We start from the raw sequence: 12,547 nt of genomic DNA on the forward strand, positions 1-12,547 counted from the left end.
GTTATTAGAAGTGAGAAAAAAAACCTCAAGATAATGTTATTAGAAGTGAGAAAAAAAGAATAAAGTCAAATTATATTCTCGTAATCAGATATGTGTTTATTATTTTCTTGATAAAAAATGTCATTTTTTTCAATTTTGAAAACAACTTTAATTTTGAAAATAATATTTTTGAAGTCAAAATTGAGTAAAAAATCTTTTTTTTAATTTTGAAAATAATATTTTTGAAGTTAAATTTGAGTAAAATATTAAGTTTTATTGATAATTTAACTTAATATTATATAAATGATATTATTATTATATAAAAAATATATAAATAAACAAGAGAGACTCTCTTCACTTAAAAATTAGAGAATGGTGTGTGATTTTGGTGCAGATTTTCCTTAATATTGGATTTATTTACAGAAATTAAGGAAGTTTAGGTTTATTAAAATTAAAATTTTATAGAAAGGAAGTTGGATCTTCCTTTTGCAGCTAACAAAAACCCTGGTAGAGGAGTCCTCTCAAAGTCTCAAACCGAACAACAAAAAGGCAAAGAAACAAAAGAAAACATGGACGAGTGGCGCGCCATGGATCAGAGAACCCACCGAACTCGGAAACCCTAACTCAGTTATCCATCAGTCATATTCCCAAAGACGGTTCAGAATGATTGATGGTAGTGATCATGCAACAACAGCAACAGCAGCAGCAGAACCTCTCTGCAATAGTGCCACAGCTCAAGAATCCCCAATCCTCCGCCGCCGCAACAACCACCGCCACCGCCGCCGCCGCCACCACCGCCTCCCTTAGGTCACCCTCTACGCAGTCCCAGCTCTCCTCGCCGCTCTCCGTCGTTGCTCCCCTTCGCCAGCCCCTGCTTCCGGCGCCCGTCGCGGCGGTGGAGCCATCCGCTCCGACGGCGCCGGCGCCGACTTGTCCGTTGGTCAGAGTGCGCCTCTCGGACATTGCTCCCTATGACGGTGCTCCGGCGGGGCCGTATCTCAGAGCAATGGAGGCACTGTGTGGGTCTCTGTTGCGCCACAATGCGGCGTTGATCGAATTGGGGAGCGAAGACACCGCTTTGATGCGGTGCGGTTTGGAAGGTGCGAGGTTGTTTTTCAGAAGTAGGGCCCACCTCGGCGTTGGGAAGGGTAGCCGCGGGGTTTACATGTACAGAGCAGGAAGGTATAAACCTGAAACCTCACTCGCTTTACTCTCTAGGGATGATTTTCTTTTATCCACTAGCATTTATAGTAGATGGAAATGAGAAATGAAATGAGTTAGAGTTTTATATGCTAATATTAGCTTATGCTTTTCGATTTGGAGAAGTTTAGATTAGAAAGTCTCTGTTAAAGATAAGTGCATATAAGTTGGTTTTGACCCTGTTTGGATAATTGAAGAAAATAAGAAGGGAAAATGAATTAAGCTTGTGAAGTTAAACATAGCTTATGAGCATGTTTGGATACATGCATAAAAAGGATTTTGAGAACTTCTCTATTGAATATATATATATATATATATATATATATATATATATATATATATATATATATATATATATATATATATATATATATATATGTATGTATGTATATTTTTTTTTCTAATACAGAAGCTCTGAAAAGCTCTTTTAAGTTTGCATTGCATGCAAACAAACTCTATAACGTTGAGGAATTCCAATGAAGATAACTTGTAGAAATTATATTATGCTTAAGGTAATATGAGCTTACGAGATAAGCTAACTAATTTTTTTTCCCTCTCCCATAAATGCCTATTGAGAAGTAGTTTACGAGAGAAGTCAATTTGTATTACCTTCTTTTTCCCTTCTTCTACGATGTTTATGGAGAAATTTATACAATCAGTGCCCTAGTTATTGTTATTATTTGGTTTTGAGCTTAGCATTTTCCTTGGAAATTATTCTTTTGAGATGGATGATATTTGGCTTAAACTTGATCCTTTACTGCTTTTTATGGCTTCAGGGCTTTGGAGGATTGGGATTCTTCTCCCCCTTGCATGGCTGATATTTTTAGGTGCATGGGAAAGGCATCTCGGTCTGCCTTGTGTGCCATTGCAAGACATTTGCGTCTTAGAAGCGAGTAAGTAATGGGGATTGTGAAGGAGGACCTTTTTTTTTAGTTTAACTGTTTTGTTATTGCGTGTTGTCTGGTTGTTCATTTCTTTGTAGTTTTTTTACACGTGTGCTCACAAGAAAAAAAAAATGCTTTGTGCAGTGTTTTCAACCATTTGCTTGATGATAATCCATTGCCTTCCAATGAGGTCTCTTCATCAGTTCTTGTTGTGACCTACTCACATGCTTCTTTGCAAAATGGTAGAGGTGCCATTGGAGGTGGTAAGCCTACCATGAATGGCGAAGTTGAGAAGGGATTGTTGACGTTGATATCTTCTGACACTCCTGGTCTTCAGGTGTCTTTTTAATTATTTTATGTAGATTGAAAAAGTAGAAAGTTCAAGTGTGTATTAGTTCACTGAAGAAACAAACAAATAGCTACAGGTCCCATAGAATTGACAATGTCTTGTGCTATTGTCCAATATTTATTTCTAGCCTCTCGGATAATTTTGTTTGGTAAAGCTTGGTGTCTTTTGGGTTAGTTTATCTTCCAAGTTTAATGAATTGTCTGTTTTCTTCATTAGGTATGTGACCCTAGCGGTCGCTGGTATCTGGCAGACAGTGGGTCTGGGCCTGGAGATCTTTTACTGATAACAGGCAAGGCACTTAGCCATGCTACTGCTGGCCTACGTCCTGCTGCATCATATAGAGCTTCTCCTGATTATTTTTTGAGTCCTAATGGTGGAGGAAGGTACCAAATATATATATATTGTTTTTTTAAAAAAGTCTTGTATTTGTGTTGACTGATAAGATTCCCAAGGGACTTATTTAGGTACTTTTTTTTGAATTTTGTGACTGTAGGACTTCTCTAGCATATAGACTCATGCCACAGGGCAATGCTATATTAGATTGTTCCCCAATTGCAGCTGCTGGCCATGTTATTCCCCAGAGCTATGTTCCAATATCTGTAAGCCAATTTATGGATGATCTTGCTGCCGAAGAACTGATAGGCAGCAGATGTGATATTACTGATGTAAGCTATCTCTCCTAATGTTTTCTTTGAATATGCATTAGGGAAGTCCTCCCACACTGATCATGACCACATAAACAAAAAGAAAATCCTAACCATAACAAATGGAAATGTAAAGAGGCACCTTTCCAAATACTGCATTCTTCTATAGCCAACCCAAATACAGTCTGTAAAACTACAATATGCTCAAAGTCTTGGCATTCATATTTTTGCCAACTGTAACTTTCCTGCTGCAAAAGCCACAGGAGTTCCTTTCCAACCAGATTCACCAGGATTCTTTATAATGTGAATTATCCTAATGGAAAGTATGTTTACACTTCATTTTCTTTTCTACCTCCTGTTGCCCCAGCAAAGACTTGGATATTATTATAATGTAACTAATCAATTTTTTTTTTGCATGTAAACTTTCATTTGCAACAGAGTGAGTAATATTGAGGATCAGTGCATGAACCTATTGATAATGACTATGTTTGGTTGCTAGCGTTTTGCTGTGAAACTAAGCTGAATTTAAGCTCTTCTGGTAGGATGCTATATACAAACTAATCCTTAAAGCTTAGCTTGTGTCATCTGTCCAGTGTCCTATACCAAGTTACTGACTGAATTGATCTTTTAAACTATTTTGATTATGGCTTTCTTGTTTCATTTATAAGTAGAAGTTTACCCATGTAGTATTTTTGTCTGTAAGCCTTTTGGCATTGGAGGATCTGGTTAACCATTGAGGCCAGCTATTCAGAAGATCCTAATGGCCTTTTTCTTGTTTCCATGTCATTTATAAAAGCACTTGTATATCTAATATCTCTTCTTGTAAAACTTCTAATACAATTTCTCTTTACAAAAATATTTTCTTTGCATACCCTTTTGATTCACAGGTTGCTTCTCAAAACAATGTGAATAAGGAGCCATCATTAAGAAGTGTCCTATCAGATCCTTTATCGTAAGTAGTTTAACTTCAACCCTCCAACTGATTTAGCAGTTTGTTTAAGTATATTATTTGTCATTAACAGTCTCGCATAAGTTTTTGAAGTTTCTTAAAAAAAATAAAAATAGAAGTTACCACAACACGAGTTGAGTTAATAAATCCACTTTGGGAAATACATAAAACATTATGCTACTTTTTTGCATTGGATAGTTTGTAGTGAAATTTCAGATATACATGATAGTGACACTTTGCTATTAAAGCCTTCTATGCCCAAAGCTTTGGGATTGACAATATTTTTTGTTCTTTTATTTATTTTGAAATCTTATGTTCTGAAAATATTTTATGTAGTGCACATTTCCTTTATTTATTGTGATCCATGTGTATTTTTTTTAATTACATTTACATGCAATAGATTTAAGTATTTGGAAATAAACTATTATCTTTTCTCAGTCCATATTCTTACTTTATCCCTTAGATAAATTGTGTTATGCCTTGAGGTTATCTAATTCATTGGTCTGTCCTTTTTCTGTTGCTATTGGTCTGTACAAGTGTTGCTGGTATGATTCTGTTAAGAGAGTTGCTGTTATATTATGTATGTCTTCAGATTCTACTGATTGAACCAAATGATTGTTTATGACAATCCTATGGAGCCAGAGTTAAAATTGCCAGATACATGATATTATTGACCTCATTGAATAAAATTTCACAATGTAATACTAATATGGAGAAGGGAAAGGATTCTTTTAACACTGTAGCTTTCCCATGTTGCATACTGAAGCTATATATAACATTGTGTTAAGGAAAACTCAAGAGTTGGAAGTTGGAACATTGTGTTGGGTTTTCAAGGTACTTGATTTGTGATTAGCAATTTTAGTTATGAATCTTTTAATGTCTAATGCAACACTGGTATCTCTTGTTGGTACTTTCTGTTCACGTGTAGAGCAGTAGACCCTTTTCTTTTTAACTTGCACATTGGCTCATTTGGTGTCCTTTTCATTTATTATCTGAAAAGAAAAATATGCCCTTAAGGATGTACTAAGATTTAATTTTATTCTCATATCTATTTTCCTTTCCTCTTTCAATTTTGTTTGCCAGTGGCACATTCCTTGAAGATGCCATGCTTGTCTCATGTGGACATTCTTTTGGTGGTCTCATGCTGAGGAGAGTCATTGAAACAGTAAGTAGGACTCTTTCCTATCTCAGTCTTCTAAAACATTTATAGGTTACATCTCTAGATTAAGAAATGAAAGCCCATTGCTGATGAAGTGACATTTTGCATTTGAAGAATAGATGGACATGTTAGAACTTACTAGCATAGTAGTCTATAGTGGATAGTGGCACAACTGCCCCAAAAATGCTATAGCAGGATAGTGGGATGACTGCTATTTTGATCCACAAGCAGATTTATATTATAAAATGTATATAACATATATATCAGAAAAATAAAGAAAAAACACCCAAAATTAAAACTTAAAGTTTCATAATCAAAAGGTCCAAAACAGAAAACACTATGTAGATCTCTAATGCAAACACGATGTCAAATATCATCATCTTCGGCTGCAATGTCAAGCATCTCGTCCTCATCTTCCTCACTTTCACAATTCTTGTAGATCTCTCCCTCCTCCTCTCTACTTTCATCACCATATTTATCTTCTTTTTCTTGCACTTGTGCTTGCTTTGCTTTTGTACGTTTCCTTATGTATGTAATGGCTCCCCAATCTTGATTGCAGTTGCCATAGCTCCCCAAGTAAAATCATCACCAAGCTCTAATTCATATTCTTGGACAACTTCTTCATCATTATGGACAACTTCTTCGTCTTTGTTGGCCATTTCTCCTAATAACCATTCATTATTTTCATCTACATCTTTTAATGCAATGAGATCTGTCACATCATTGTTTTCAATTCTTTCCTTAAGTGCTTGATTATATTTTATACAAACCAAATCCTGCAACCTTTGATGCTCAAGTTTGCTTTTATTATAAAATGAATCTATTATATAAAAGAAAATTTTAAAATGAAGTAATTCGATAGTTGAAAATTACTTACATGCTCAAGGATACTCCAATTCCTCTCACAGCCCGAAGAACTACAAGTCAAATTCAACATTTCAATGGAAGTCTTTTGTAAATATGGAATATGTGATCCATAATTCCTCCACCATTCAGCTGCAATGCAACAACTTATTCAATTACATCATAAAGTTTTTTATCATTTAAATTTATAAATAGATCTTTAACTTACTAGAAGTGATGGTAGACTTTTATCGTATTGCATCATTATTACCAAACAGGCCATCAACTCTTCTATAGATTGGCAACTCATTTTTTGCCCTAACTTCATCATCCTTATTTGCTGATAGCCTCTCAATACACTTGAACAGCCCCTCCATCACTTCTGGATCATTTTCAAGTCTTAGATTGCCATAAAAGTATTGAGGATTGAGATAATGACCTGTTGAATGCAATGGGTGACGAAGTTGGCACTCCCATCTTCTATCAATTATGGCAAATACCTCCATGTACTTGTCTTCCTTTCCTTGGAATGAAACTTGGATAGTTTCTTTTGCCCTATCCATGGCTTCATAAATGTGCAGGCCTTTTCTCATTAACAGCCAGCCTAAAAGCTGAAACAAGGGGTCCCATTGCCTTAAGTGAGTAAATCACATCAAACCTAAAACTAGGCATGTGCACCGTGTTGGTTGCTCTTTCCCCTTTAGTTTCCTTGGCTGCCTTTGACTTCAACCATTCATCAGAAGTAAACATCTTTCTAAGGTTGTTTTTCTGACTATGCAACTTTTGTAATGTGAGGAAGGTCGTGACAAACCTTGTCACTCCATATCTAACCAACTCCATCTTGTTGGTGAACCTCCTCATAGTATTCAATACCAAAGTGTTATTATAAATATAGCCCACAAGGTTAATCCCCCTTTGGATAGTCTTTTCGACCCTTGCTATTTTTCCAATGTCTTCTAAGTTCAAACTTTAAATCAAAACAGTGGGAAGCACATGGGTTCCAAAATAAGTGCGATCTATTGGCCTGCAGAAACTCACTGAAGACTAAATTTTACAAACTAAAATGAGTACAAAACATTAACAAGTAATAATCAAAATTGTCTTGTAATAAATAATCAACAATCAAGATTCTTACCGGCCGACGCATAATTACTTCCATTATGGGTGACCACTTGCACAACCTTTCTTTCTCCAACCTCCTCAACAAACTTATCCAACAACTCAAATAATTTTTCTCTTGTCTCCATGTAAGAAGATGCATCAACACTTTTAACAAACATAGAACCGGTTGGACAATTTACTAAGAAATTGATCAAGGTTCTATTCTCATCTGTCCATCCATCCAACATAGTTGAGCATCAAAATTTTCTGTTTCAATCTCATGATTTTTCAATAATGCCTTTGTGTAATCCAACTCTTTTTTGAGAAAAGGAACATTACACTCATGGTAGGTTGGAGCTTGATTTGGGCCATAATTTCCAACAGCTTCAACCATCAACTTGAAGCTTTTTGAGCTCACAACACAGGAAGGAATTATTCAGGCAAAGAAAATGCTCTATATATTGAACGGTTATTGCTCTTGGCTCTTTTTGACGAGCATCATTAATGCTTGTTTGGCTTGTATTTTTGTAATTTGATGCCTCTAGATTCTCATCTCACGCAGTAGTAAATCCATGGAGCCTTGATGTTTTTTACTTTCTTGGTAGTAGCTAGGTCACTTGATGCTCCATCCCTTTTTCCTCTTAAATATTGGAAATTTCTTTTACCTTTTCCCTCTCTTCATTATCTGCTTGAAGTTTAACCAATGCTTTTTTCTCAGTCTTCTTCAAAAAAGCTTCCTTTAGCAATTCTCTCGCATAATCAGGAGTCTTGGCACAAACTGTCAATGTCTCCCCTCAATCCCATTTGGTGTTTCTTCGCTTTGGTAATCCCACCAGTAGTGGTTTTGTTGCTAAAATCACAAGTAACAGCCTTCCTTTTATTGATCTCTTGTAAGCTATTCCAAGTCCAAGCCATATCCAAATATTTACCCGCCGGCTTGACCATTGCGCAAGAGGAGGCTGTTTAAGAGGCTGAGTTTGTCCATGTGGTTGGGGCAGGGAGGATGAAGCCATTGTTTATGTTGAACAATTGCTAGATAATGGCTGGAAAACTCGCTGGAAAAAGATGGATCACACTGTCACAGCTGAAAAATCAAGAAAAAGAGAAGAAGTGCTGCTGCTGAGTGTGGATGAACCAGAAAATAGCAGAAGGCTGTTGAGGGTGGCAGTGGGCAGCAGTGGGCGAACCAAAAAATGACAATGGGTGAGAGGCAGTGTGCTAGGGCAAAGATGAATGTTGGGAGGAGAAAGTCTCAAAGAGGGGGGAGGGAATTCATAATAAAAGGGTATTGGTTTTGACCATTTTACCCTTCTTAAAAAACAAAAAATAAAAAGGCCAGAAGAGTAAAAGAGCCTCACACTTACTTGGAGCTGACATGTCTTGCAGTGATGGCTCATCCTGACACTTGGTTGCTATTACCAGCGCTCCTTGTGGAGCACTTTAGGTGGCAGGGGTGCGTGATGTGTCGCAATGCTGAAATAGCAGAGCAAGTACGGTTAAGTCTATGTTGCTGTCTGGGTAAGAAATCTATAGATGTTAGAGGGTTCATTATTACATAGTGCTTTAATTTGGGGAATTAAAGGTTGGTGTAAAATTAGATTTGATGGGTGGGCTGCTTACGATATCATGAATATTAGTTATGAATTACATGTACTGAAGGCATGCACTAATGGATACTTTGATTTGAAAAACATCTGAAACCTTGTGGAGTTGTGGAAATTATGGAGCTGATGGTTGATAATATTCTAGAATCTTTGACAAGATTTGTTGGTATATTACATTGGTCTTCTAAATGTTAACATTTAATTTTTAAAACAAAATATTAACAAATTTAAGCTTGTTAATGCCTTGAATTTTACAATTAAATTCAGTATCAGGTTGTACCATATCTTTGTTTACTGTGTATTTAAACTTAATTTCTTGGTATTTGTACCCTTCATGCTTTTTGTATTCTTATTCTGGTTATACTTGTGTCATCTCATTTTTATTACCTTTCATTTTATTATGGAGTTAAACTTTTAGATGGGGAGAGACAAGCATTATACTTACAATTACTGTTTTTGTCACAGTCAAGATGTACTCTCTGCAGTGCAGAAATTGAAACTGGTTCTTTGATCCCTAATCTTGGTATCTTCCATTTCCTTCATAGTTTTATACTTTTTCATCCATCTACACAATATGCACAAAGCCACCTATTATATATAGCCTTATTTTTGGTTATCTTATATCTTTCTGATGCATTTGGTTTATTGTTTTTATTTATTTATTTTTGTGACAGATTAATTTGATTTCCTTTTCAGCTCTTAGAGCTGCAGCTGCAGCTGTCAAGCATGAGGATGAACGGAGGTTATTTCGTAATGCTGCTCTCCGAAAGCGGCGGAAAGAAATGGGTGACCAAATGGATTCAATGAGAAGAGTGAACAGGGTATTTAACATAAGTAGCCTGTGATTTTTTTTCCTTTTCAATCAAAATATGGGCAAATATTCAAAGAAAAATAGTGGCAGAAAACATTTTTATATCTCTTCAAATAAAAAATGTGAATCTATACATTAAATGTGCAACAATTGAAAAATATACAGTGTCTATTTTAACCAAAGATTACTTTTAAAACAATGATAAGGAGATAGCATGACATCTTAGGTTTACCACGTATAATATGATTTACCTAGAATGTTCCACAAATGCTTTATTCAGCTTTTATAAGTGGCTATTTTTAGTAAAGATTACTTCAACAATGATAAGGAAATAGCATGACATCTAAGGTTGACTGTGAATAGTATGATTTATCTAGACTGTTCCAGAAATGTACTTTGTTAAAATCTTGCCTAGCTGTGGTTAGTTCATTTTATAAAAGAAAAAAATCGTGGTCTTGTTTTTATTCAGAAATTCCAGATTTAGTTTTCAAATGTTACTAAAATTTTATTTACTAAGGTTTTCTAAAATTTGATTTGAAATTTAATACTAGCAATTGGATAGTGCAATCTTTGTGCAGATATTGCTTGTTTGCATACCCTATACTCCTATTGGTAGCAAAAATATGGAATTGGATTTTCTGAAGTTGGCTATATGACTACGAGGTATTACATTCATAATCCAATGGCCCATATTTTTTTGAGCATATGCAAGAAGAGCATGTCCTATATCCATTATGAATGCAGGACCTTGCAGTCATATAGCCAACTGCAGGAAATCCTGGTCCCAAAAATTTTCCTCCATATTCCTAGTTGTTTGCAGCATCAATATAAAAATAACATATACTAATTGTACAATGTTTGACTTTATATTTGATGAATGATAATATGGTTGTTCATATATCTTACAAAAGGAAAATTTTTGGGCAGTTGAATTTTAATCCTATTTTATTAAAAAAAATCCTTAATATGTTTAGAACATTAAAAAATTGGGATATATGAGCTAGGATTAAAATGAAATTATTTTACAATCAGTCATATTGAACCCTGGAATAGGAGCAAGTTGAAGAACTTGATTTAATTTGGGAGTGCGGTAGAACTTGATTTAATTTGGGACTGTAGGCAGATTCTGCTAAAACTTGGGAGTGTTGCAGAACTTGATTTAATTTCTTTACTACCAAGTTTTTTCGTTTTGTCTTTTTCATAGCACTGTCCTAGTTTTGTAAATACTATTGTAATGTTATTGGCTTGGTATTCCTATTGTAAATCAGTAAGTAGTTTCTCTCAACCCTCTGTTAAACTCAACTATAGTGTTAAATTGCAGTAGAGGTTGACCAGTTATGAGTAGCAAACCAATAGTCTTGTGTATAAGCGACAATTGACTAATTAGAATATGCTTTCTGATTAAACAAAGTGTTGAAGACTGGAAGGATTTAGTTTTCACTTTTCAGGAGAGAAATTTATTTATATTGGCACTTAAATGTTTCAGGAAAATGGAGATTTTACTGCTGCTGATGGACTCCAGCGGGGAGTACAATATCCATTTTCAGTAAATGAGAAAGTTATTATTAAGGTAAACATTTTCAGTTTTATGCTTTCAATTTTTTTATCCAATGGTCAGAGCGGAATCAAGAACAACCAATTTCTACAGGGTAACAGGAGAACGCCTGAAAAATTTGTTGGGAAAGAAGCTGTGATTACATCTCAGTGTCTCAATGGCTGGTGAGTTATAAAGAATGATCCTGTTAAATTTACATTTAGACTCGATATATGGAGTTATGAGCAAGTTACCTTCAATGTAGAAATATTAACATAAAATGTCTGTTCCTTGCACTTTACATTATTACTCGGCTTCTTTATACCTTAGCGAATTTTCCCGCTTGGGTAAAGGGTATTGAGGTTTTCTGTATGCTTGGGTTCGCTGTATCTCATGCTGTACTTAGGTATCCTTTTTGATTGACTTGACAAGTTTTTGTATACTCGTATGAAAGGACACACTGTCACAACACAATCAAGTGAATCAACTATACATTTATATAATCTATCTTGTCTTACTTTTTGTACATTCTTTGCAATACTATTTTGAGATGGAAAAGAGTGAAAAAGTAAAATTCTCATATAATGTTGAACTTCTGTGCAGGTATTTGCTCAAGATTATTGGAACCGGAGAGAATGTCCGCTTGCAGTACCGTTCTCTTAGGAAGCTCTTAAACACTCCAGCGGACCAGTGTCCCTCACAGCCAATTCAAAATAGCAGCTCTTAAAATAGATTTATTATTTATAGGTTTTCCTCCTTTCTTCTTTCCTCCACGAGGAAAGAAGAAAACTTTTGTAGTCTTGATCCTTTGAAGCAAAGATTTTACTTATCTAGTCATGATCTTTGATTGTAAAGAATTACATTGACTGGTCCGGCTCCTTACAGCACGTGATAGAGGTTTATGTAACTTGTTAATGTATCAACGAGGTTATTTGTGTAGATGCTAATGCTAGGTCGGCTTATAATAGTTGTAAAGAAAGCAGTCAAAGATAAATTAGATAGCATGTAAATTGTAGCTTGCAATTACTGAAATGGATCCTATGTTTTTTTTTGCTTTTATGCCATAATTCATTTTTTGTAGAATGTGATGATTCTGTTTTCTGTGCCTTTTATATTTGTGATAGTCGATATGAACAGAATAATTTACCGCCAAAGAGTGAAATCATAATGATACTATAGAAATGGTGGAAAATACAGCTTCTCATATGTCACGCAACTCGACCTGAACAATTTATTATAAATTGGGATTAGAGTCTCTTCTTGTTTTGAGAACACTGTCCCAATTTATTCGAATTTAGTTTTCTTTTGTTTGAATTTAATTTAGTGATTAGTTTTATTTGAATTGAGAAGTAAAAAAGGCTTTGAAAATGTACATACTCTAGAAAAAACTAAATTGATGCGTAAAGTAATGATTATAGAAAGTTATATATCAATTAAAATTAATATATTTCTTGAAATTAATTTAATTATTATCTAAAATTATTGAATAC

General features: G+C 34.9%; 1 protein-coding gene across 1 annotated transcript; it reads left to right on the top strand.

The window, feature by feature from the left end:
- Positions 1–456: 456 nt before the first annotated feature.
- On the top strand, positions 457–12,140 carry LOC109798577 (RING/U-box superfamily protein). Its single transcript, XM_029271317.2, has 12 exons — positions 457–1,161; positions 1,956–2,072; positions 2,208–2,400; positions 2,629–2,795; positions 2,906–3,077; positions 3,944–4,008; positions 5,089–5,170; positions 9,178–9,235; positions 9,409–9,533; positions 11,010–11,093; positions 11,172–11,242; positions 11,661–12,140. Exons 1-12 carry the CDS (start codon positions 650–652, stop codon positions 11,782–11,784), a joined length of 1,770 nt encoding a protein of 589 aa, XP_029127150.2. The 5' UTR covers positions 457–649; the 3' UTR covers positions 11,785–12,140.
- The last annotated feature ends 407 nt before the right edge of the window (positions 12,141–12,547 follow it).

Source organism: Cajanus cajan, chromosome 8, assembly GCF_000230855.2.
Source record: "Cajanus cajan strain Asha chromosome 8, NIPB_CcT2T_4, whole genome shotgun sequence".
NCBI classification, from domain to species: domain Eukaryota; kingdom Viridiplantae; phylum Streptophyta; class Magnoliopsida; order Fabales; family Fabaceae; genus Cajanus; species Cajanus cajan.